The sequence below is a fragment of the Gopherus evgoodei genome, chromosome 2 (assembly GCF_007399415.2).
Source record: "Gopherus evgoodei ecotype Sinaloan lineage chromosome 2, rGopEvg1_v1.p, whole genome shotgun sequence".
Lineage (NCBI taxonomy): Eukaryota > Metazoa > Chordata > Testudines > Testudinidae > Gopherus > Gopherus evgoodei.
In genome coordinates, this window is record NC_044323.1 from 45,358,562 (window position 1) to 45,384,988 (window position 26,427).

Below are 26,427 nucleotides of genomic sequence, written 5' to 3' on the forward strand. Positions count from 1 at the left end.
GCGTAAAGTAGTTGGCTCTTCCACGGAATCAGGAAGGTGTCCAAGATCGAACCCCGAGAGAGACCTTGGAAGGAGCAGTACCTCTGGCATTTCCTGTTCTCGTGGAAAACGAAGAGGTCTATGTGGGGAAATTCCCACTTCTGGAAGACAGAATATAAAATGTCTGGATGAATCGACCACTCGTGAGGAAGGATCTGCTGAGCTGATCTGCCAGAGTGTTCTGAACTCCTGGGAGAAAGGACGCTACCAGGTCTATCGAGTGGGCTATGCAAAAGTCCCATAGTTGGATAGCCTCCCGACAAAGGGGGAAGGATCGTGTCCCTCCCTGCTTGTTTATGTAGTACATGGGGGTTGTGTTGTCTGTAAACACTGAAACACAACGGTCCTGTAGATGTTGCTGGAACGCCTGGCACGCCAGGCGGACTGCTCTTAGTTTTCGGACATTTATATGTAATGCCAGCTCCTGAGACGACCAAAGGTCTTGAGTGCGAAGATGTCTGAGGTGAGCACCACAGCTGAGAGATGACGCATCCATCATCAAGGACATGGAGGGCTGTGGCGGATGGAACGGCAGTCCTGCACACACCAGGGAGGGCGTCAGCCACCAGTCGAGGGAGCCTAGGATGTTCAGGGGAGTGGTGACTACCATGTCTATGGCGTCCCTGCCTGGGCGGTAAACCGAGGCGAGCCAAGTTTGAAGGGGACGCAGATGTAGTCTGGTGTGCTTGGTCACGAACGCGCAGGCAGCCATGTGACCGAGGAGGCCGAGACAAGTGCGAGCCGAAGTTGTCGAGAAGTTTTGAAGGCTTTGTATAATTGATAGTATTGCCTGAAATCGGGGTTGTGGTAAACTGGCCCTTGCGAGATTGGTGTCCAGGATGGCCCCAATGAACTCTATTCTTTGTGTGGGCACTAGAGTAGATTTCTCTAGATTGATCATCAGGCCTAGTCGCATGAAGAGGTCCTTGATGACGCCCACATGACTGGTGACTTGGGCCTCGGAGGTCCCCCAAATGAGCCAATCATCGAGGTACAGGAAGACATGTATTCGACGACGACGGAGGGAGGCAGTGACTACAGCCATGCACTTCGTGAATATCTGAGGGGCTGTAGAGAGGCCAAACGGAAGGATCGTAAACTGAAAATGCTGATGGTTGACCACAAACCATCTGTGCGGAGGGTAAATGGCAATGTGGAAATATGCGTCCTTCATGTCGAGGGCGGCATACCAGTCTCTGGGATCCAAGGCTGGGATGATTGTCCCCAGGGATACCATGCGGAACTTCAACTTCTTCATGAACTTGTTCAGTCCTCGCAGCTCTAGGATAGGCCGGAGGCCTCCTTTCGCCTTGGGGATTAGGAAATACCAGGAATAGAATCCCTTGCCCCTTAAGTCCTTCGGTACCTCCTCTATAGCTGCCATGGCAAGGAGCATCCGTACCTCTTGCAAGAGGAATTGCTCGTGAGAGGGGTCCCTGAAGAGGGACGAGGAGGGGGGGTTGGGAGGGAGGGAGTGAAATAAATTGGAGGTGGTATCCGAATTCTACCGTGTGTAGGACCCAATGATCCGAGGTTAATTGGGTCCACGCAGGGAGGAAAGGGGAAAGGCAGTTGTAAAACTGAAAAGGATCCTGGGAGACAACTGGTACACCGCTCTCGGGCGCACCTTCAAAAGTTAGGTTTGGATCCCGTCGTTGGCTTGGAGGGGCCATTATTCTGACCCCCCTGAGGTCCAGACTGTCGTCTGTGGTTGCCTCGACCTCGCCTCCTGCCAAAGTCCTGTCTTGGTCTAGGCGGGGGGTAAGGGCGTTGAGGTTGGGTGCGGAAGGATCTTCGTTGAGTCTGTGGTGTATGCATCCCGAGCGAATGCATAATCACCCGATTATCTTTCAGACTCTGTAGCCTAAGGTCCATCTTCTCGGAGAATAAACCCTGGCCATCAAATGGCAAGCCTTGGATAGTGTGCTGAAGTTCAGGTGGCAGGCCTGACATCTGAAGCCATGATATACGCCTCATGGCGATTCCAGAGCCCACAGTTCTGGCTGCCGAATCAGCAGCGTCCAGCGAGGCCTGGAGAGAAGTTCTGGCCACCTTCTTTCCTTCCTCCAATAATGCCTTCAATTCTTGGCCGGAGTCTTGCGGGACCAGCTCTGTGAATTTCCCTACCGCTTCCCAGGTGTTGTAATTATACCTGCTAAGTAGGGCTTGCTGGTTCGCCACCCTGAGTTGGAGGCCCCCCGCAGAGTAGATTTTACGGCCCAACAAATCCATGCGCCTAGCCTCCTTAGATTTTGGGGCAGGGGCTTGCTGGCCATGGCGCTCCCATTCATTTACAGATTGTACGACCAGTGAGCGGGGAGGAGGGTGCACGTATAAGTATTCGTACCCCTTAGAGGGCACCATGTACTTCCGTTCCACTCCTCTGGCCGTGGGCAGAATAGATGCCGGGAATTACCAGATGGTATCTGCCTTAGCTTGAATCTATCAAATGAACGGTACGGCCACTCAACTTGGTGCATCCGCCGACAATATATCTACCACGGGGTCCTCAATCTCCAGAACCTCCTCCACCTGCAGGTTTATATTCAGGGTGATGCGCCTCAGGAGGTCCTGGTGTGCCCTGAGGTCAATTGGAGACGGGCCCGATGAAGATGTCCCCACTACCGCTTCATCCAGGGAAGAGGAAGACGAAAGGCCAGGGACGAGTGGGTCCCGTATGGTCTCCTGATCATGGGGGACGTCAAGGACCGGTGGGACCTGAGGGTCCGGTGCGTGGATGGAAGCTTCCTCCGTACCCGCAGGAGGGGGGCAGCTGACAGTGGCCTCTGGCACCCGGTGTTCCGATGGAACGGAGCGTGATGTCACTGCAGGTCCACCTTGGGCTTGGTGATATGCCCAAGGTGTCCTGAAGGACCACTGATGAGGTCCCTGGTCTGGGCCGTGGGTCTCTTGGAAGACTCGGCTGTGTGTAGCCAAATCACGGTCGTGTGCGTAGGAGGCACTGTCCGTGTGTGATGATACTGATGTATGGCGAGACGGCCACGGAGGAGCTGAAACTGCTTGGGAAGGATCTCTGCGTCTGGTTGATCCATCTCCACGCGGCACCGGAGAACGGTACTCGGCACCGTACCGGTACCGGGAATGAGACTGGGACCTGCGACCGGAGCGGTGCCGGGAGGTCGACCGGTACCTCGAAACTCTATGTCAAAAGCGGCTGTGAGAGGTGCGGTGCCGTGAACGGTGCCAGGAGCTGGATCGGTGCCAAGAGTATCAAGTCGGCGAGCGCGATCTCGAACAATGCCGCGAGTACAACCAGTACCAAGATGGAGAGCGGTACCGGGACTGCGAATGGCGTCGGGACAGGGATTGGTGACAGGACCAAGAACGCAGGCGGGACCTCGATCGTGATGGGTGCCTTTCAGCGGTGCCGAGTGAGGATGGTCTTAGCAGGACAGGCTTGCCTACTGATTGGATAACCCGCACCGGCGGTGCCGGGGTTTAAGGCAGCGCAGGCTCTGTCAGGGCAATCAGCTCCCTTGCCGTAGAGAATGTCTCCAGCATGGCGGGAACAATAAGCTCAACCACGGCGCGTGCCAGGGATCTGTCAGGCACCGGACTCGACGGCTCTTGCGAGGCCGGAATCAACGACGCTGAAGTTGTCGGTGCCACGGCAGTTGTCAGTGCCGGGCGGTCCGACTTAGGCAGGTGCTCTGACTGCGACGTAGGCACGGGAGTCGCAGGAGTCTTGTGCCTCTTGACCCGCGGGGAGAGAGAGTGGTGCCGGGCAGGCTTCTGGGCCGGTGATGGTTGGTGCCGAGGGGCCTTCACAGTCCCACTGCGCTCCGGTGCTAAAGATGCACTTCTCCCCGGTGCGGACTGTCCGGCCCTCGGTGCCGAGGGCAGAGGAGTAAGGGCTGCCTCCATCAGGAGCTGTTTGAGACGAAAGTCCCGCTCCTTTTTCGTCCGCGGCTTGAAGGCCTTGCAGATGCGGCACTTGTCTGCGAGGTGGGATTCCCCCAGCCACTTAAGGCAGGAGTCGTGAGGATCTCCTGTCGGCATCGGCTTGCGACAAGCCGAGCACGGTATGAAACCCGGTGAACCAGGCATGGGCCCCGGCACCGGGTGAGGGGAAAGGGCTAATCCCCAACTCCTCTTAACTATAAACAATAACTATGTTAAAGAACTAATAAAACTAAGTAGAAATATAGAAAATTGAACTATATACACAATAACGATGAAAGAACTACGAGAAGCTAGGGAGGTAGAGATCAGCTAAGCCACGCTCCACTGTTCCAACGACCGACACGGGCAGTAAGAAGGAACTGAGGGGTGGTTGGGTCAGCAGGGGTATATATCCAGTGCCATGGCGGCGCCACTCCAGGGGGCGCCCAGCCGACCCACCGAGTGTTACTAGGGTAAAAATCTTCCGACGAACGTGCACGCGGCGCGCACACACCTAACCTAACTGGAATGGATATGAGCAATCACTCGAAGAAGAAACAAAGTCCCATGTCCTGAAGCTGCTGTGTTTTGGTAATGCTGAGGAAGCCACAGAAAGCCAGTTTGGACTGGTACAAAGAGCACGAGGAACAGAGGTCCCTGAACGAATGCCCCCAAAAGAACCCAGGACTTAAAACCCTCCTGAGAGCTGAAGCAAGTTGGAGATCAACAGCAAACCCTGGACAGCTTGTGCACAAGACAAAACTCTCATTCATCCTTCCCCCCACCCCCCGTCTTCTTCTGATGTTACACCCAGGCTTGGCCAGCCTCGGATTGTGCGTGTGAGAGTATGAAAGTGAGTTAGGGCTAGGACACTAACGCTTTCTTTCTTTCCCTGAGTGACGTGGGAGCGTTCCCCGCACTCACTGCTGTTTTTTATTATATTATTTTATTAATAAAGCTTTAAAACTTAGACCCTTGGTGTGCTCCATCTCCTCCCCTAACAATCCTGCGGCCTCAGTCTGATCACCTGATGCCTCAGGCAGATTGGTAACAAATCTGTCACAGCCAGGGGAGAGGTTCCACGAGTTATGTGAAGTTCAGGTTCAGATCCCACATTGGAGCCAGATCCCAGACCAGTGGGTAGAGCCTTGCAATGCGCTTCAAAACCTCTTCACCATGGAGTAGGGTAAAACCAAAAATTGGTCAATGAGCAGGTGGATCATGGAGATGACCAGAAAGTGCACCAACATCAAGTTTAGTGAGACATTGGAATGCTTGAAATGCAGCAGGTAATCCAGAATATACTGGATGCTAGCAAGGACATGGGACGTCTGATAGTGCATCGCCGAATGTGAGAATCTCATCCACTTGGAGAGAAGTAGTCATAGTGGAGCTATTTCTGCTATTAATATGAATACCCTGAACATCCTAAGATCTGGCTAGCTCTACTGACATCAGCCAGCAAGCATCCACACTGTCAGGTGAAGGGATGCTCATGTCTTGGTGCAAGGTTGAGCCACTGTTATAGGCAAGGTTGGGGATCATGGGCAGAGAGATAGAAGGCACTACAAAGAGGTTGTAAAGCTCCCTGAACCACATCTGCCTTAGCCAATATAATTCTCATAGCCCCAGTATGGCCTTCTCCCACTTGATCTTCTGCAGAAGTGTTGATAGCAGAGGGAGGGGGCAGGGGAAATGCATAGAAGAGACCTTCTGTCCAAGGAAGGAGAATTATATCCACCAGACAGGACTACATCCTTCCCAAAAGCAAAAATGTCATTGTTCTGTGCTCTTGCAAAAAAAGGTCTATGTGGGAGACCCAGAGCCTAAAGAGGTCTCAAATGACCTCTTGTAGAAAGACTGTTCACCTTCACATTGTCTAATTTGGGAAATGGTCTGCAACACACCATGGTACCGCTTTATCAGCAAAGTCCCAAAAGGTGAATGGCTTCCTGGCACAGAGCAAGGGACCTGCCCTCAGCACTTACCACCACCTATTTAAGTAGAACACAACTGCCATACTGTCCCTCATTACCAAGACTAATTGACCAAGAATCACAGGAAGGCAGGCACGGCAGGCATTGTACATGGCCCTGAGCTCTAGGCCATTGATATGTGAGGCCCTACACAGTTAGATTGTCCATAGGGGTTCCCCATCCAGATATGAAGGCATCAGTGACCATAGTTCTCAAGGGTGAACCAGGAGTACATGGGACTGCCCTGTGCATGTTGCAAGGGTCCGTTCACCAATCCAGAGACTGAAGAACTGTCAGGAAAAGATGCACCACCTTGTCTAGACAATGACATCTTGGGCTGTAGACTGAGAAGAACCAGGCCCGAAGATGCCTGAACTGGAGTTTTGCAAATGAGGTTACAAAAGGTACACACTGCCATAAGAACTTGCAGCAGGAAGCAAGACCTCACTCTAAAGGATGAGACTGTAGGTGGAAGCAAAGAGTGCATATGGCATGAAATCTGTTGAGCGGTAGGGAGGCTGTCATGAATGCATCAAGAATGGCCAGGAAAGACAGACAAATAGAATGATCTAGCCTGCCCAAACTACCTCCAGAACCCGACAGTCTGACATGATGTCGGATCACATGTGCTAAAAGTGGGTCAAATGGTCACCAGAAAGGTGGGAAGGCAAAGACCACAAGAAGAATGATATGTGGTCCTCAGGCACCACATCAAATGTACTGCCTGCTTGCTGTCAATATAAGGGGAGTGACTGGGAGAAAAAAACAGTAGCAGATTTTCATCTCAAGGACCTCTGCCTGTGGGCTGGAGGCTCAGGTGGTCTGTACTAGACCAATGGCTGGTATTGGAAAGGTTGAGGCTTAAAATGCCTACTCTTGCAGGTTCAGTGTATGTAACAAGAGAACTGATGGTTGTTCTGCAATCTCTGACAGATCTCATTGCCTTATCAGTTTTCTCATGGAAGAGGGATTGGCCCTCAAAAAGAAATTTCTAAATTGTTGTTTACAGCTGTCTAGGTATGCCCCCAAAAGCCAGCCATGAAGAACTGCCATTGCCATTGCTCTGGAGAAAGAATCAGCAGCAGCCAAAACTGCCTGCAGTGCTGTTCTGCCCACTAAACCGTACTCCACCAGGATGGTGCAAAAGTTCTGCCTGTAATCTTGTGGAACCTTTCCAATAAATGGTTGTAATGCACACTAGATTCATAATTGTATTTCTCTAAGGCCACTATCCGCATCTGGAATCTTGATGAGAAGTGAGCTTTATGACCTAGGAGATAGGTGTTTAGCCTCTTTATGCTTACGGGTCAGCTTCTGATAACCCCAGTGAGTACTCTCGATGGCTGTGATTATGATATGACCAGGATCCTGGAACTGCATGGGAGTAGAACAATTTATGTATAGTAGCTGGGACTTGATACCATCTATCAGCTAGCTTGGATGTCAGTACCAGCCACAGGTCTTTTGTGAAATCCAGGCAGCCTTTGTTGATTGGGCTCACTATGTGCCCTACTGACAAGAAGTGATGGATGTCGAGGACCTTGTGCAGCGTGTCCTGAATCTCCTTGGTGGTTATTTCCAGGGCTGCTGCTACCCTCCCAAAAAGGTCCTAGAATAGTTTGTAATCCTCAGGGGTACAGGCTGACTGATCCTCTCTGGCAACACCACTGTGGCCAGTGTCACCCATTCCTCTCAGATGGCCTGCTCTACCAGGGAGGGAGGCAGAGACTGGTCGCACCAAGAAAATCAGTCCTTAATAGTACTGAGGACTCAAAAGGGGACATATGCCCCACATGCCATGCTCATACAGTATCGGAGCCCAAAGAATTTGTTATGAATCATCTCAGTACTAGGCTAGATCAGTGCTGTGCTTTGCCGTGGGCCACAAGTAGACCTGGATCTTGTAGACAAAGCTGATGCTGCCAAGCCTTGAGACCTGGCCTCGGAGGGCTGCCAGCTTTCCTGCAAGTCGGAGGATAAGAGTAAACAGCAGACATCTGGAAGAGCAGGATCTCACCCCATATGTGTAAGGGTGACATGACCCAAAGGATGAATCATCAAAGCTGCCAGGGCCTATACAATTATACTACACACAAAAAAACCCAATATTATTTGTGGTAGCCATTTTAATTCTAAAGTTTTAATACAAATGAATTTAAGACAAGATGCAAACAAACCCATGTGCTCGTGCAGAACTTGAAGGATCAGACCCAATATAATAAATATCTTACATAAAAGACATTTGCTTTGTAGAAAATGAACAAAGCTTCAAAAAGTGCTTTGAACTAGATCAATATATACTTAATGAAATACACTAAATTTAGGCAGCTCAATTATCCTGAATTAACATGTTTAGAAACTCCCAAACCCACATTCTTAAATGCTTTGACTCAAATTTAGGTACTCAATATTTGTGGGGATAACATTTAGTTATGCTGTAATTGTTATGTTTTCAGGCATGCTATAGGTCTTATGCTTTTAGATGTCAGTTAAAAGCAACTGCCTTCCTAATTTCTAGTTGAGATTACACCATGAAAACAGTATTTTGATAAACTCCCTTACAGGAAATATCCTTGCATTCCATTTTTATTTAAAATTCATATTTACTTAAAACATACTCTACGAAAGAGCTGAAACAGGCACAGAAGTTTCTTAAGTACACCTCTACCCCGATATAACATGACCTGATATGACACGAATTTAGATACAACACGGTAAAGCAGTGCTCTGCGGAGGTGGGGCTGTGCACACAGGTGGATCAAAGCAAGTTTGATAATAACGTGGTATCACCTATAAAGCGGTAAGATTTTATAATAAATAATAACAGGAGATATACCTATCTCCTAGAACTGAAAGGGACCTTGAAAGGTCATTGAGTCCAGCCCCCTGCCTTCACTAGCGGGACTGAGTACTGATTTTTTCCCCAGATCCCTAAGTGGCCCTCTCAAGGATTGAACTCACAACCCTCGGTTTAGCTCAAACCACTGAGCTACCCCTCCCTCCCGAGGATAGTGTTATATTGGGGTAGAGGTGTATATGCTGTTTAACATGTTATTTTTGGTACCTGAAGCTAGGTAAAGGAAGCCAACCTGGCAGAAGCCAAGCTGCATGAGTAAATCCACCATCCAGATCAGCATATAGTTGTGCCACCTTCTCATTGAGTAGGCTTCTGATCTCTTTCCCATGTAAACAATGACTTGCTGTCAAAATAATGAGCTCTGAAAGAGCTTCAAACAAATCTGAATAAAGGGAGGAAAAGGAAAGTCAATCAGCACCCATTTTGGGGAGATAGTGTCAAGATTTACAGGCCACTATTTTCACTTCTGCCAAAAAAAAAAAAAGCTATTGACTGAATACACACGGAGAATTTTAAATAATCTTTTCCATGTGTTTCTGGAAGTGTTCTTCCACAAATGGATCCCTGTTCTGGGACAGTGGGGAGGGGCTACTTCCAGAAAGGATTACTTGGAAATGCCGGCTGAGAGAGAAGATAGAAAGCATTGCAGAGAACTAAAGGGGATTCACTAACTGTGGCAGCTGTAAGCCCCAAGCCCGTTTGTGCAAGCAAGATGTGCCCAAACTGGCACTTGATTGTTATTTACTCTTACAAAATCCAGAAGTAATTGCCATGGTGGTTGAACTCATGCCCTAGCATCACATAGTTGATTTGAAGCACTTCTGTGGGAACATAAGGTGAATTTCAACCAACTGAAGGAAAATATTTTTTAAGTATTTCCAAGATAAATTTTTCCAGTGGAGATGAGGGCTATGTTGTGCTAGGATCCCTGCTCACAGCTCTGAAAGAAGGGTGCAACACTTGTAGAAGAAAACTGATGAGATTTGGTTTCAGAGAGAAAACAATACCAAGAAGCTAGTCCTGGAACAATAATCCTCAGACCTCAAGGTTGGACTCAAAGCCTAGTCTGCACAGCATCCTATCTACAGTAGTCAGGAAGGAGTAAACTATTTGAGGATGTTCGAGCTGCTCTATTACAATGGGAGAAAATTGTATGGCTGTCATGTTATGTGACAAAACAAGCTGGGAAAAGAGGAAGGAGTCTGGGGTCTTCAAAATACAGACTCCTCACTTACTAGGGAGCTGTAGGGAAGACAGCGGCAGCTGGTTCACTGAGAATGACCTCAAGAGACCGAATTTATGGGCAGTTCAGGTTAAGGAGCTACAGAAGCCCTTATTACTACTTTGGGGTACTGGTCTGTACATTAGTCATTGTTGTGTCTAGCTTGATTAAAAACCTCTGTATCTGTTCTTTAATCCACCACTTTTGTGGTAGATTGGACCATACTGACAATCCATCATGGCCTGTAGTACAGAGGAAGAGAGATTTCCTGGGGTCTTAGATGACAATAACAAATTCAACAAAGGATACAAAAGCAAGGCATTGTTAACTTCCTTAACTTCATCAATGATGTGAGTGTTTTTGCTGAGCTACTCTAATATACAGGCAACGAAAGATGGAAAAAATTGGTTATGTTTGAGGAAAGCAGTTTTATTTGGAAAGGATCCAAAAAAAGTGTCAACTACAGTTATCAGGAAAAGAAGTTGCTTCTGTACAATCTTACACCTTTCACAGATAATCTTAGGGCATATGCAAACAGACATTCCGTGAAAAGAGTAACGTCACATTTAGGGGGGTTGGACAAAGACTGCTCATGCTGTCAGAAAAGAAGTGAGCAGCAATAAAAAAATATTCTGCTGATAAATCTGATAGTTTTACAGAGACTGCTCTAGAAACACAAGTAATTCAATCTTAACCATCTTCTATTCTGCGGGCCCAACTGTGCAATTCTTACTCATGCACATGCTACTCCTGGAGGAATTCTGCACCATTAAAAATTATGCATGTCAGTTGTCAAAATAACAATCACGCCAGTTTCAATTATTTTGGTAATTTATTTCAAAATACCTATCAGCAAGTATGTCTGTAACAATACAGACAACAAAAGAGATTCCTCCAGGAGTGGAGAGTTAAAGAAACCCTTACGACAATCCAGTTCCTGTTTCTCTGATGTTTTTGTTTGGTGTCTCAGTCTGGGTGTGTCACATGTGCCAGCTGGGCATATCTTGGGGAAAACTCTGCCCTTCTGGTCTTTTGGTAGATTCTCGTTTGTTCTCCCTTTCCCCATAGAGTTACCATATAGAAGTTCCCAAACAGAGGACACCGCTAGGGAAGGGGAGCTGGGAGAGGTATCTAGGAGTGCCTGAGGGGTGTATGTGTACTGGGAGGGAGTATTTGAGGGTGCTGGAGGGAGTTGCAGAACCTAACATGCCTCCCCATCCCTACCCACCCCACCCCACCCGCCAAGCTATGGAATGCCCTCCCTCCTCCCAGCCCACACTGCCTCCACCCCCCGAGCCCAGGGATCCAGGAAGAGAAACAGCCAGATGCTGGGTCCTGAGCTTGTATGGGGTTTCCTGCACGCCGTCTCCTTCCTTCAGGGCATGCTGGGAATTGTAGCTGCTGGGAAGCCTCCAGCTCCCCAGCCCCTGGCAGTGTCCTGTATTTGTGAGCTTGGGAGTCAGACTCTGTGGGCTCCAACAGCCTCTAGTGGCAGCCAGAAGCTCTGCAGCACCAATTCTGTAGGAACAAATGAAATTCTGCACAGAACATTAATTCTGCACAAATTCTGCATTGCACAGTGACACAGAATTCCCCTAGGAGTAACATGCCCATGATGAAGCAGCCCTATTCAAGTCAATGAAATTTGGGAATGCTGACTAATAAATGGACAGGTGGGGTCTATTTTTTCTGATTAATTTTTAATCTAATTTGGCCTAAGTCAGCCTGTTTTAGTTAAGGAAGTACAAATAGTCTGTTTCTTTAAAGAGGATGTGAGTTATTGACCTTGATTCTGGAACGAGGAAACAACAACATTTAGAAATGATGAGTTGCTGGTTTAAAAGTGAAGATATTAGGCACAAGTAGCCTAACCCTTGCAAAACTATCCTAATGCAGCCTCAACTGTTAGTTGGGGACAAACAGGTAGAGACTACAAAGCCAAGAGCAAATTAGCTCTTTACAACCTACTACTAAGTTTGTGAGTGGCTTCATCCTCCCCTCAGCTTTAAGTAGGCAAAGAACATGCTTTGTACCTGGTTCTTCTGAGCATGGATGTGTGATACAGTTGAACCCATCTTTTCTTTCTATTAAAAATGTTCAAGTAGATCAAAATACTACCATATGAAGCTAGTTTTGTCTACTTCTCATGCACTCCCTTGAGCATAACTTTTCAAAACACAGAAGCATCTGATCTTGCTTACTTCTTTCTCCACTGTCTCCCCAGGATTTGAAGTACTCCTTTGTTTCTTTTTCAATTACAGGTACGTGCTGTTTAAACTGAGCTACATTCAGCCCAGTTTTTAGCATTTTCTTTTGTTCCAAAAATACCTGCAAGGGTTAAGATAGTAGAGGTATAGAACATGAGGTACATAATTACAGTTTAGTCATTAACAGTTAGTTGCAAGTGGTACTAAAACAGAAAAGACAGAAATAGAAAAATAAGAGTCACCATGGACAGGGAGAACCTTCTAGAAACGAAAGTAAACTGAAATCAAGATTAGGACTCTAAAATCTACTACACACTCTTTACAAATTCCAAGACACAATTTAAACACCCTAAACTATAAACCATTAAAGTTTAGCTGCTTTGGTTTTCAAGTAAGAATGCTTAAGGATATCCAAACTGCAACAAATTGCAAATCTCTTAGAGTCAAAGCAGAACTCATTTATCGTATTCTATATTAAAGTTTGACACTACATTTGGCTAACATTTTCAGAATTAAATAGAGTTCCTAACTTCAGTCACTCAGATAGCTAAACAGAACCTGCAGATCCTATTGACTTCAGTGGGAGCTGCAGATACTTGGCATCTTTTGAAAATCAGGCCACTTATTTAGTGCCTAACTTTAGGCACCCAAATCTGAAAATGTTAACTAAGTGTTGCAACACTGAGCCAGAAAGGGTTAAGCAACTAGCAGGCTAAATGACCTGAATTCAAACTTCAAAGACATATTACAAGAGTACTTAAATGGTAATTAGGGCCATCTTTATAACAAAGCCATGTCAGATAAACTAGAGCTTTGAAATGGAAACATGTGTTGTTACAGAATTAGTGGTAAATACTAATTGTATGTGTTTACTTACATCTTGTTAGATGTTAATCATGTAACCAGATGGTTCCTGTTCATTACTATACTCTATTGATTCAGAAATCAAAAGGGAATATTAACATTTAGATGACACTTAGGTGTAATGATATAGCTGTCTATAAAAAAAACGAGGAGTCCCTGTGGCACCTTAGAGACTAACAAATTTATTTGGGCATAAGCTTTCATGGGCTAGAACTCACTTCATCAGATATATGAAGTAAAAGATATGGGAGCAGGTATAAATACATGGAAGTGGGGTTTGCTTTACCAAGTGTTAGGTCAGTCTAACAAGAGAAATCAATTAATAGCAGGATACCAAGAGAGGAAACATAACTTTTGAAGTGGTAAGAGAGTGAACAATTACAGACAGTTGACAAGAAGGTGTGAGTAACTGTAGGGAGAAATTAGTATTGGGTAAATTAAATTTAGGTTTTGTAATGACCCAACCACTCCCAGTCTTTATTCAGGCCTAATCTGATGGTATCTAGTTTGCAAATTACAGTAACTCCTCACTTAACATTGTAGTTATGTTCCTGAAAAATGCAACTTTAAGCGAAACGATGTTAAGCAAATCCAATTTCCCCATAAGAATTAATGTAAATAGGGGGGTTAAGTTCCAAGGAATTTTTTTTTTGCCAGACCAAAGTGTGTGTATTATTTATTACACAAACACACAAGTTTTAAACAATTTAATATTGTACACAGCAGTGATGACTGTGAAGCATGGTTGAGGTGGGGAAGTCAGAGGGTGGAAGAGGGTGGGATATTTCCCAGGGAATGTCTTACTGCTAAATGATGAACTAGCAGTCGGCTGAGCCCTCAAGAGTTAACTCGTTGTTAATGTAGCCTCACACTCTACAAGGCAGCACGAATGGAGAGAGGAGAGACAGCATGGCAGACAGAGACACAGAGAGAGAGAGTGAGTGAGTGAGTGGATGCGCATTTCCCCTTAAAGTAGGCTGACCCCACTCTTAAGTACATTGCCTTGTTAAGATAATCAGCAAGCTGAGATGCAGCTGCTGCCAGGAAGCTCCCTCCAGTCCCGAGCCCTGTTGTGTGTGTTCCCTGCTCTATGGAAATAAGGTAAGTGGAGTGCAGGAACGGGGGGAAAAGGGACACCCTGACATTAGCCCCCTTCTTCCCCTCACCCCCACACAGGAAGCAGGAGACTCAGGGAGCAGCTCCAAGACAGAGCACAGGAGCAGCAAATGGCAGTAGGGGGAGGGACAGCTGAAATGCCGGCAATTGGTAACCTGCTGAGTGGCTGCTGCACAGGGAACTTAGGGGAATGGGGAGCTGATGGGGAGCTGCCAGTCCACCCTGGTTCCAAGCCCCAACCAGCTAGCTCCAACGGGCTGCTCTTCCTGCAAGCAGTGGACAAAGCAGGGGGAGCCAAACAACGTTCTAAGGGAGCACTGCACAGCTTTAAACGAGCACGTTCCCTAACTGATCAACAGAACAACAAAACAACATTAATCGGGACAACTTTAAGTGAGGCGTTACTGTAATTTCAGTTCTGCAGCTTCACACTGGAGTCTGTTTTTGAAGTTTTTTGTTGAAGAATTGCCACTTTGAGGTCTGTTATTAAGTGAGCAGAGAGACTGAAGTGTTCTCCTACTGGTTTTTGAATGTTGATTCCTGATGTCAGATTTGTGTCCATTTATTCTTTTGCGTAGAGACTGTCCGATCTGGCCAATGTACATGGCAGAGGGGCATTACTGGCACATGTATCAAATTGGTAGACGTGCAGGTGAATGAGCTCCAGATGGTGTGGCTGATGTGGTTAGGTCTTATGATGGTGTCCCTTAAATAGATATGTGGACAGAGTTGGCACCAGGGTTTGTAGCAGGGTTTCGTTCCTGGGTTGATGTTTTTGTTGTGTGGTTGCTGGTGAGTATTTGCTTCCGGTTGGGGGGCTGTCTGCAAGCAAGGACTGGCCTGTCTCTCAAGGTCTGTGAGAGTGAGGGATCGTCCTTCAGGATAGGTTGTAGGTCCTGGATGATGCGCTGGAGAAGTTTTAGTTGGGGGCTGTAGGTGACGGCTAGTGGCGTTCTGTTACTTTCTTTGTTGGGCTATCTTGTAGTAGGTGACTTCTCGGTACCCTTCTGGCTCTGTAAATCTGTTTCTCCATTTCACCAGGTGGGTATTGCAGTTTTAAGAACACTTGATAGAGATTCTGTAGGTGTTTGTCACTGTCTGAGGGATTGGAGCAAATGCGGTTGTATCTTAGAGCTTGGCTGTAGACAATGGATCACGTGATATGGTCTGGATGAAAGCTGGAAGCATGCAGGTAAGTATAGCAGTCAGTAGGTTTTCAGTATAGGGTGGTGTTTATGTGACCATCATGTATTAGCACTGTGGTGTCTAGGAAGTGGACCTCCTGTGTGGACTGGACTCTCACAGACCTTGGGAGACAGGCCAGACCTTGCTTACAGCACCTCACACAAAAAAAAAAAAAAAAAAACACCCTCCCTCCCTTCTTCACCTGCAGTGGCATAAAAAGTAGCAAGCTCCTTCCTCTCCTAATTTTCATGTAGCATATGAGGAAGCTTAATCAAAGGAATGGGTTTGGCATTTAGTTCTGAAAGCACAATCAATGGACATTCTTATATATTGTGAGTTTATGTTCCAAAGTCTGAGTCTAGCTCTTCTGACAGTTCTATCCACGTTAACAAGTATCACACTGACCAAATTTCATAGCATTGGTGTAAAGTAGCTGTTGCTGAAAATTACAGTCTGAGTAAGAAGCAACCCCTCAAGAAGGGCCTATCTTGAAAAGCAGAGTACTGGGATTATTTCCAAGCAGATGGGCCGCTGTACTCTATATCAGCTGAAGCTTTCTTATGTCATTCTATTTCAGGCTCTTACTGCTACTCCCTATTTTGGGAATGAAGCCAGATAGAGCAAGTAATATTAAAAAAACCTAAATCAAATACTATGACCTACTTTGGAAATTCATGTTATTAAACTTTCAGCTAAATTATAAATGCTGGGAGGTTTTCAACTCACATCACTGTCACTGGTAGTGGGGAATTTTATTTTAAATTTTACAAAATTACTGTACATAAAGAACAAAATACTGAAAACTAAAATCTTGATTGGTAGTTGAACTACTGATGGAAGTGAGTTCCTGATAACATAAGCTTCTACTATATTTTCAAGAGCAAGTCTAGATTCTTCTCTCGTGAATGGAAACTGGCAAATGTGTGGAACTGCATTCTAGGATACACTTAAATCCTGTTCTTACTGCTTTCTGAACATGAACATTGTGTCATTAAATTGTAATTAAAGCTTTTTAATCTTTTTCCACGCGCAAAAGCTTCAGCAACTGAATGTTATTAACTAGAAAGAAATTCAAGTGCCACTGCAGTTTACTTTCATATTTGGAGCAACTCCTCGGCAAACCTCTTCAGGTCAACATTTGGTAGTCATTAAGTCAATATTCTGTCTACACTTCTATCAGATTTTAACTAACTTCTATCTACCCATTCAACTCATTGCCTCTTCCCAGAAAGCCTCATAGGTTCCAAAAAGCAAAGAAAAAAACACCCACACAAACACTCACTTATCCTTCCCAGCCACCGAGACAACATCTTATGGGTTTTTAAAAGTGCATTTTAGAATGTGGATAGTATTGGACAGTTTGGTTGAAGACAGGAGTTTAGCATTTAGCTCTGAATAGTGAGGTTAGCAAACAAACACTTATTTCATCGGGCAGCAAGTTCCATGTTCTTGGTCCATTCTGAAATTAACTTGTGGGCAATCTGCAAAAGTATTCCACCTTGCTACTTTCAGCATGGCAAATATACAGCCACCTACAGGTTTGATTAAAATTATCGGAGCCAGTCAGCCTTTGTTTATCTAGCTCTTCAAGAATGAAAGGATTCTGAAGACCTCATGGTTCTAACTGTCTCTTTTCATCCATAGCAGCACATTACATAACTATCATCCTCAAAACTCTCAGCTTTCACCTTGTGCAGTCCTCCATCCTCTCATAGTCAGGGAGGAAGGTCTGCTGCCTTCCTCTCCAGTCTCAGCCTCTTCAAGAATACAAGGCAAAGAAGGCAGAGGTAACAGAGAGGGGTTATGCTGCTTGCTGTCTACTGCACTGAGGAGACTCAATACCACCTGCTGGTGAGGGTAGAAGTGCAAGGTTTTGTAAAGACAACCCACTAAGCACTTAGATCTGATACTAGAAAGAGGGACTATAAGAGTGGCTTGGGGAGGTGGCACAGCCTCACATTTGTATGTACAAATAGGCCTGGTAGAAAAGAGGATAGCTCATTGGTTTGAGGATTGGCCTGCTAAACCCAGGCTTGTGAGTTCAATCCTTGAGGGGGCCACTTAGGGATCTGGGGCAAAATCAGTACTTGGTCCTGCTAGTGAAGGCAGGGAGCTAGATTCGATTGACCTTTTGGGGTCCCTTCCAGTTCTATGAGATAGATAGACCTATCTATCTATATAAAAATCTCACTCTGAAGCTCCCATGGAAAGGAGTGAGCCTAAAGGTGCTCTTAGGTTAAAAGTAAACAGCCAGTGAGGTGCTGCAGCACTCAGAAAGTATAAGCTCAAAGGAGGAAAGAAGACAAAGCTGTTAGTTTTCCACTGTGGTGGAAGGAGAAGAAGGTCTAACCCATGAGTTTTGTCCAAACCAGTAGATGACCATATAAAAAACAATATCAGAGCCTAAATGTGTTCAGTCTTTGGTCTCTCTATGCCAAACAATCAAAATCAGCAACTGTACTGGCAAGCCACGCTACCAGAATTTCACTGATATTGTCAATCCCCATAGGCCAAACAGCTCATGGACACCTTGTCAGGATTTGATCTGCACCCTAGATGTTTAAATGACTTTGTACTCTAAATACATACCGGGTTAGGTACATCATAAGCAACTCCCTTGCCAAAGACTGGTGTGGTCAGTCGAGAGTATACATCCTCTGCATTCAGGTCTTCATTTTTACTGTTGAATATTAGAGCAGCAGCATCGCTACCCAGTAGGTAGGTAAACGTCTTGCCCACCATAGTGAAGCTAAACACAGGCCCATACTGAGGGGGAAAAGGACAAGTTAATTTAAAATAATGAGAATCTGGAACATTAAAAAAAAATGTATCCTTATGTAGAACCTTTCAGATTTTAATTGCTTCAAATCTATATGCTCACAATACTACTGGAGTGCAGCCACCTCTGGGGTGGGAAAGGAGAAAAGCAGCTAACTAGACAACTGATGCATAGTTTGCACTGCACACTGGGGAAGAAGAGGAGAGGTAAGAGAGGAGAAGTTTGACCAAAGGAAATAAGCACAAGCCCCTACTCTTACAAGAAGTGACTAAAAATCACTTAATGGGACATGAATACCTTAAATCAAACTTAAATCTGATTTTCCCAAATATATTTATGGAGGTAATATCCAAGATTATAAATAAAGGATGTGTGTTTTTCCTGTTTACTTGGTTGCATTTTGTGTCTAATGAGTCAGTTTCCATTTTCAACTGTGCAGGGGGGGTTTACACAACAGGGGAAAGACCTTCTTTAAAACAGGAATATGTGAAACCACAGAAACAGTAAGGGGACTTGGACATAGAGAGGTAGAGAATTCCACAGCAGAGAGCCTGGAACCTTTGAGAACCCCCAGGATTTCCAGGCTCCTTGCTTCAGAAATCAAAAGCTAATCCCCCACGAGAATCTGGGCTTCCAGGCTCCCTGCCATGGAGACTAAGTCCTGAGAGCCCAAGCTCCAGTTGGATCTGTCAGGGCTTTCAGGCTCCCAACCCCAGGACATATAGCCTGGAAATCATCGTATAGAGCAAGTTGGATCATTTGCTGAAATTTTAAACCCAAATCACTTTCATGAGAATTTTGGGGTTTAAAGAAACCTGTACTTTTCAATAAAACACAACCAACTCTACTTTTAAGGTTTTCTTTGACCAAATCCCCATTGAAGTGATGTGCATATTAAGTTTGTCCATTTCACAAGCATGAAATCAATAGTAGCAGGAGTCAAGTCTGTAGTTCCAGAAAGTCTAACTGTTAAGCCTTCTTCTGACATAATTCAGACACTACGAGTACAAGATCAGATTTTTACTAGCCCAGGGAAAAAATGAAATGATACTGAACACCCAATTATTCATAGTTTATAACAGACACTCAAATTCTTCAAGTAGTCAGGGTAGTGGCCCAGTCATATGCTGACCTCTTAACAGGACCCAAGATTATCAGCAAGAAAGAGACTGAGAAAGACAGCCTGAGTAGTACCAACAAATGTTAAGGTAAGTAATTCAAATAGCTCATTGGGTAACTACTGAATCCACTTCCCTCAACTATATGTACACTTCTTTGAAATCAGGTCATGTCCACAACTGAAACCCAGGGATGTGACTCTGTTTCAGTCATAGTCTGAGAGCATGTGGAATTCCAGTGGCAAACTAATGACAGAAAGGAAAGGGACATGTCATTTGATTCGTAAAAATCTGCAGTATCACAATTTCAATGGTGTCATCCTCTGCGGCTTGGGAGGTAAGGACTCACTGCCCCTTGCCTCTGCAGCTCCAAGTCCTCCAGCTGGTGGAAAAATTGATAGTACAGTGTCATTGGAAAAAAGAGAGAAATGATACCCAGCTCAACCCACGAACACAATGGTACCAAACATGACAAACCTAGAACAATTATGTAGATATATATTCAACAAAATGTTTACAAATCAACATTACGACACATGGCAGAGTTACACTGGTGGATGTTTTCCAAAAAGCAGATAAAAATTGCCACTGATAACAGGTGCATTTATACCTGTGTGACAGAACGTACTTCTGTGTCTGCTTTTGTAATTATCTTTGCACAAAGTATGTCTTGTGAGGCGTCATTTAAAAACTCATAATTTGCTGGTCATTATTATCCTGGTAAAACATGTATGGCAATGTTGTATGTAAAGTTATAAGATTCCATTCTATGGTGTTAATACATGATCCAAGTCTAGGGAATGACCAAAAAGTTCCTCACGGACAAATAGCAAACTGATGCCTTAGCTATGTGTAAACAAGGCCAGTGAGCCACTACCTGGTTAGTGGCTATTCTCTGGCAGGAAAGAGGGCTTGGGTGAAAAAATCTACATCTTAACAAACAAATATAGAGTTCCCACCCACACAAACTGCCTGTCACCATCCTCCTACCTGAAAATGCTTCTTAAAGCAGGGAGAGGACTATAAAAAGGGGAGACATCCTCTCTCTCTCTCTCTGCCCATCATAGTCATGACATCTGAAGGACAAAGGAAGCAGCATAGGCCTGGGGGAGGAATTCTGACCTAAGAGTTTAGTCAGTAATTTGCTGAAGAATGTAGTGAGAACTTGCTTTGAATCTAATGTAGCTTACTAAATATTAGTAAACATTTTATCTTTATTTTTCTTGTAATCATTGCTGACTTATGTCTCATTACTTGTACTCAAAATCTCTTTGTAGTTAATAAACTTCTGCATATTTGTCAAAATAAGAATATAGTCATCCCAGTTTCAATTATTTTGGTAATTTATTTCAATATGCCTGTCAGTAAGTAGGTCTTTAACAATAGAGACGACAAAAAATATTCTGTCAGGAGTAGAGAGTTAAAGAATCACCTACGACAACCCAGTTCCTGTTTCTCTGTTATGCTTTTATGAGCACCTTAGTCTGGGTGCATCATGCATGTCAGCTGAGCACATCTTGAGGGGAACTTGTATTTTTGCCCTGTTCCCCTCAGGCTACTATACAGAGATTCCCAAAATAGAGGACATTGCCAGGGGAAGTGGGAGCTGGAGGGGGGCATACAGTTGGTAGGTGCTGGAGGAGTGGATGTCTGGCTCCTTCTAAGAGCCCAGCTGCAGGGCCAGACACCCACATCCCCTCCCGCCCAGAGTCTAGCTGTGGGGCCAGACACCAACACTCCCTCCCTCCCAGAACCCAGTTGCAGGGTGCCCCCCAGCCCAGACACCTACACCCCCTATTCCCCCAGAGCCCAGCTGCAGGGCCAGACACTTGCACTCCCTCCTCCCCCAGAGCCCAGGAATACAGAGGGAGAAACAACATGATGCTGGCTTCCAGAGCTTCCCGCACACCTCCAGGGCATGCTGGAAACTGCAGCTGCCTGGAACCCTTCAGCTCCCCCTCCCTCTGGCAGTGTCCTCTATTTGCAAGCTGGGGAGTCAGGCTTTCTGGGTTCCAGAGGTCTCTAATGGCAGCCAGCAGCTCTGCAGCACCAATTCCGCAGGAAAAAATGAAGTTCTGCACAGAACATTAATTCTGTGCAAATACTGCATTGCACAGTGATTCAGAATTCTCCCAGAAGTACTGTTTGTGAGCAACCCAAGCAGGGAAGCTACAGGAGCAGAACATTTTAAAGATCATCCCAAGGGACGGAGTGATACAGTCCATTAGTCTGGACTATATCCTGGTATGTCACAACCTGTTATTAAGAAGGCAAAATTATAAAGTAGTGGGATGGGATGATTGAGCAAATCCAAAACTACACTTCCCTATCAGGCATGTATGGTCTTGGAGGATGAACTGATCACACCAGTTTTGTGCAATATACCATGCACTCCTGAATCCATCATTCAGCTAATGTTTGTGTGAAAAGACCAGATGCCTACCACTTTAAAAATGTTTGACCAGTAGCCTGTCTTGTACCTAGGTGTGCAAGTGTGGCGTGGATGAGGATCAATGTGACAACGTCTCTAGCAATGATGCCCTACCTGGTGACAACACTGATGATGAAAGAATGTTTTCAGTTCTACATACCAAGGCCAACTTACCTAGAATTGCCAAAGATCAATGTCTTTTTTATGTAAGCAATGCATCCCTATGTCAAAGTATAATTCACAATGTTAATTTTTAAGTATTTTTTCTCAATTGCATATCTACATAACTGTTCTAGGTTTATTATGTTTGGTATCACTGTGTTTGTGGAAGAAAAGGCTTTTGAATGATATCCAGCTTGACCCAATTCCAAAGAAACTGCATTAGCACACTTTCCACCAACCAGAGGACTTGAAGCTGGGAACCGGGGGCACCAAGTCTAACCTGCCCCACCACAAAAGACGACACCACTGAAATTATGATTCTGTAGATTTTTATTAATCAAAATGACATCTCCCTTACCTTTCTATCATTAACTTGCCCACAGAATGAGGTATTACTACATTAAATGCCCACACTATCAAGGTTGTATGGTATATTGAACTCTAGCAGACAACGTGTAAACATTTCATTCCAAGGAGATTCAGATTTATTCAAATTCTAAATAGGTTCTGGGAACACAGAAAGTAGCAGAACAAATAAGAATATCCTAGGTACACTCAACCACTCATTAGGCAAGACTCACCTTTTCATAGGCATTTTCTAAAAATTCAATAGGATTTTTTCCAAATGCTACTGCATGTCCAAGAAAAGGGATATTAGACGAAATATAAGGTGGGTATTTCTGCAAGAGAATATTCATTTAACATTTAGATTGCTTCAAAAAAGAATTAAATATTGCATTAGGACTGCTGACTTATTTCTTGATTTATTATGTGAATAATTGGATTAAACAACTCACATTGGCTGAGAATGTATATGGATAAATAACCATAACATTACTCATGTTATGGCACCTAGAGCTTTGGATAAGAGATTGTTATTAACCAAAGATCTAAAGACAAGAAAGATAGGAAAGATCTAAAGATAGGAAAGATTCAAATACGTACTTCTGGAGACGGGTTAATGAGACTAGATTAGAAAGATACGGTAAATGGAAAGATATGAAGTGTGCTGTATAATAGATGAGGCTGCAATGAGACGATTTTAGAGAGAATGAAAGGCCATTGACAGGCAAGGGCCTGGATGACTGCTGTACTCAGCCATTAGTATCAGCTATTTCTTTTTTATCATTCAAAAGGATTTTGGGTCATGGCAGACATCCCAGCCATCAAGTAAAATGCTTCCCTGTGGCTTTTTGACATGCACAGAGGTATCTCACTGCCAAGTCCCTATCCTAGGAGGGGAGAGAAGGCTGCAGCATGATCTCCCACCTACACACAGGCAGTGGCCTATGCTTGCCACTGCCATGCTGGAGCCTCCACGTTTATTTATTGACAAAATGTGCAGAATTTTAAAATATTGTGCATAGGACTATGGGGTGCTGGGCAGGGGGGGGGGAGGTGAGGGACAGTGAGAGGGGCACTGGGTAGGTGTCTGTGGATGGGAGATTCCTGGGCATAGGAATCTGTGGTGGAGATCTCTGGATGAGGGGTTGCTGGGCATAAGGGGGTACTGGGCAGGGGGATGGTGTGGCAGGTCACACTGGCAGGGCTGGGGTTGAGGGCACAGGTAGGCAACAACTGCAGGTGCTAGGGTGAAGGCAGCACTATGCAGAGGTTGGAGGTGAAGCTGGCACAATTAAGCTGTTCTTAATAAAGTGTACATGGCAAGTTTTCCAATACTGTAAGCTTACGTTTGCCTTACTAAGAGAAAGTCAGGCATAGGGGCACCAGTTTAATAATACTGCATACGGACCCATAAATCCTAAGGACAGCCATGCATGTAAGCGCATTTTAAAAAGCTTGTTCCAAAAAGTCAGTCCTACTTGGAGGCAAAGAAATCTTTCTTCTGTACAACAGGTAGGGCAATGGAACTGTTCCAAAGGTTGTGCAGCTTGTGACTCTCCGGAAACAAAGCCAAATACAAAACTCCTTCACAAATCCTTCCCCATACAGTCTGACCCAGCCAGCTCTTCCCTGGGGACAGCTCTTTGCCCAGAAGGGGCACATGCAGGTTTCTCCAGACAGACCCGAGGCTTTGGGCTCCAAGGCGGCACCGGGCACCCCAGGGCTAGGTGGGGGGGGGTCGCTGAGGGCATCAGGCTCTTCTCAGAAACCCCCTTAACGCTGCGCGGGTTTCGCTGAGCAGCCCCCTCCGAGCAAGGTAACACGGGCGTCCTCTTCCTCTGCCCCCCAGTGCCCCTCCCCTCGCCACCCCGGCTCCGGGGCAGCGGCCCCTCCCACAGCCGAGGTCCCCACGACCACATCACGCCTCCCCCACGCCTCCTCCCGGCCTCGCCATCTCAGCCCCCACCCTACCGGCCCGGGACCTACCCCCTGGCCGGGCCGCGGCTGGCTCCGGAAACCCAGCTGCAGCAGGTAGCCCAGACTCAGCACGAAGGCGGCGGCAACCAGCACCATGGAAAGGGGGCTGCCCGTGGCCACCCACTCCAGCATGAACCCGCCGACATCCAGCAGGCTCGGCATCCCGCCGCAGCTGCCGGGTGAGCGCTTACAGGTAACTGGACCCCTGCCGCGCTGTGCCTCGCCTCCCAAGCCGGGGGCAAGCGCTAGACACGCCTCCACGCGCTGGGCTGATCTCTGCCTATATGACGGCCAGTGTTCCGAACCAATCGGCGTCCGCGCGCCGCAGGTCGACCCCGCGGGCAGGGCGGGGCAGTACTCGCGACAGCGGGTGGGGGCGGGGCTTAGCAGTGGGGCGAGTGGTGGGTTTTACTATTGGCAGCTACCGCCTGCTTCGCTAGGTAGTGCGGGCTGTGGAGTCCCCAGCGTCCTGGCCAGCTCCGGTGTAAGCGACATCAGTGGAGTTATACCAGATTACAGCGGCTCACCCCTAGTCTCCATTTCCTGACTAAAGTGCCTCTTCTGGTCGTTGGCCAGCCCCCTGCAGCATGTTGTCCTCCTGCTGGTCTCTGAGGGCTTGTCTACATCACAAAGTTGCAGCGCTGGTGAGGGGGTTACAGCGCTGCAACTTAGGTGGTGTACGCATCTGCAGGGCATCACCAGCGCTGCAACTCCCTGTTTGCAGCGCTGGCCGTACTCCCGTTTTGTCTCGGGTGTAGAGGATCCATTGCTGGTGATCCAGCGCTGGTAATCAAGTGTAGACACTTACCAGCGCTTTTCTTGACCTCCGTGGAATAAGCAGGTATCCCAGCATACCTGAGGAAGCCTCTCTGGTAATCAAGCAGGTCTCCTTCCCCGGTTTGCTCTCGCGTTCCCCGAACCCCCGAGCAAGCAGGTCTTCCCTGCGGTTTGCAGGGAGGTTCGGGGAACGCGAGAGCAAACCGCGGGGAAGCTGGTCTCCTTCCCCGGTTTGCTCTCGCGTTCCCCGAACCCCCGTGCAAGCAAGTCTCCTTTCCTACGGTTTGCTCTCGCGTTCCCCGAACCCCCGAGCAAGCAGGTCTTCTTCCCTGCGGTTTGCTCTCGCGTTCCCCGAACCCCGAGCAAGCAGGTCTCCTTCCCTGCGGTTTGCTCTTGCGTTCCCCAAACCCCCGTGCAAGCAGGTCTCCTTCCCTGCGGTTTGCAGGGGGGTTCGGGGAACGCGAGAGCAAACCACGGGGAAGCTGGTCTCCTTCCCCAGTTTGCTCTCGCGTTCCCCGAACCCCCCTTAAAGCCGCCCAACAGCGCTGCAGTGTGGCCACATCTAACACCACTTGCAGCGCTGGTTGCTGTAAGTGTGGCCACTCTGCAGCGCTGGCCCTATACAGCTGTACTAATACAGCTGTAACAACCAGCACTGCAAAATTGTAGATGTAGACATACCCTGTGACAAGGCGTCTCCTCCTGCACTCACCCCATTCAGAGGGAGACACAGCCCCACCTGCAGGGATAGCTGTCACTAGCAGGCGTTGCATCCTGGTCGGATATGTCAGTGCTCTTGCTCTCTGACCCGAGCCAGATTAATGCAGGGGCTTTAGGGGCTGCAGCCAGGGCCTTGGGCTAAAGGGACCCTGCAAAAATAAACCCATAATTATACACAATTCAGTGGTCACCAACCCATCGATCGCAATCAACTGGTTGATTCTGGAGCTTCTGCAGACTATCTTGATCTCCAGGCTGCTAAAAGTCCAGCGGCGCAGCAGGGCTCAGGCAGACTGCCTGCATTCCGTAGCCTCATGCCACCCCCAGAAGAGGTCAGCTGCTGGCACATTTCTGCAGCCCCTGGGGGTGGCAGGAGACAGCTCCACGTGCTGCTTCTGTCCCCAGTGCCATCCCTGCAGCTCTCATGGGCTGGGAACCAATGCGCCTGGGGGGGCCGCTCTTGTGGGCTCATGCAGTGTATGGAGATATGCTGTCCCCCTCCCCCCAGGGGCATAGGCACTGACTCCATCGGTGCTCCAGGGCTGGAGCACCAACGGGGAAAAATTAGTGGGTGCTCTGCACCCATCGGCAGCCAAGCTCCCTTCACCCCCTGCCCCACTTCCTTCTCCTCTCTTGAGTGTGCCATGTCCCCGCTCCTCCACCTACCTCCAAGCATTTCCCACCCAGCCACCACCAAACACTGGTTTTGCAGTGTTAGCATGCTCCAGGATCGGGGGGAGGAACAGGAA

The 26,427-nt window shown here is 46.8% G+C and overlaps 1 protein-coding gene across 1 annotated transcript in view; it reads right to left on the bottom strand.

The window, feature by feature from the left end:
• LOC115645628 (lanosterol 14-alpha demethylase) overlaps positions 1-24,431 on the bottom strand; it is a 35,692-nt gene extending 11,261 nt beyond the window's left edge. Inside the window, exons 1-5 of the mRNA XM_030550560.1 lie at positions 24,191-24,431; positions 22,441-22,539; positions 17,959-18,135; positions 12,199-12,325; positions 8,983-9,157 (exon numbers count right to left, since the gene is read on the bottom strand). Of these exons, the coding sequence (XP_030406420.1) occupies positions 8,983-9,157; positions 12,199-12,325; positions 17,959-18,135; positions 22,441-22,539; positions 24,191-24,343 (731 nt within the window). The 5' untranslated portion in view covers positions 24,344-24,431. The remainder of the gene's footprint in view (positions 1-8,982; positions 9,158-12,198; positions 12,326-17,958; positions 18,136-22,440; positions 22,540-24,190) is intronic.
• Positions 24,432-26,427: the final 1,996 nt, after the last annotated feature.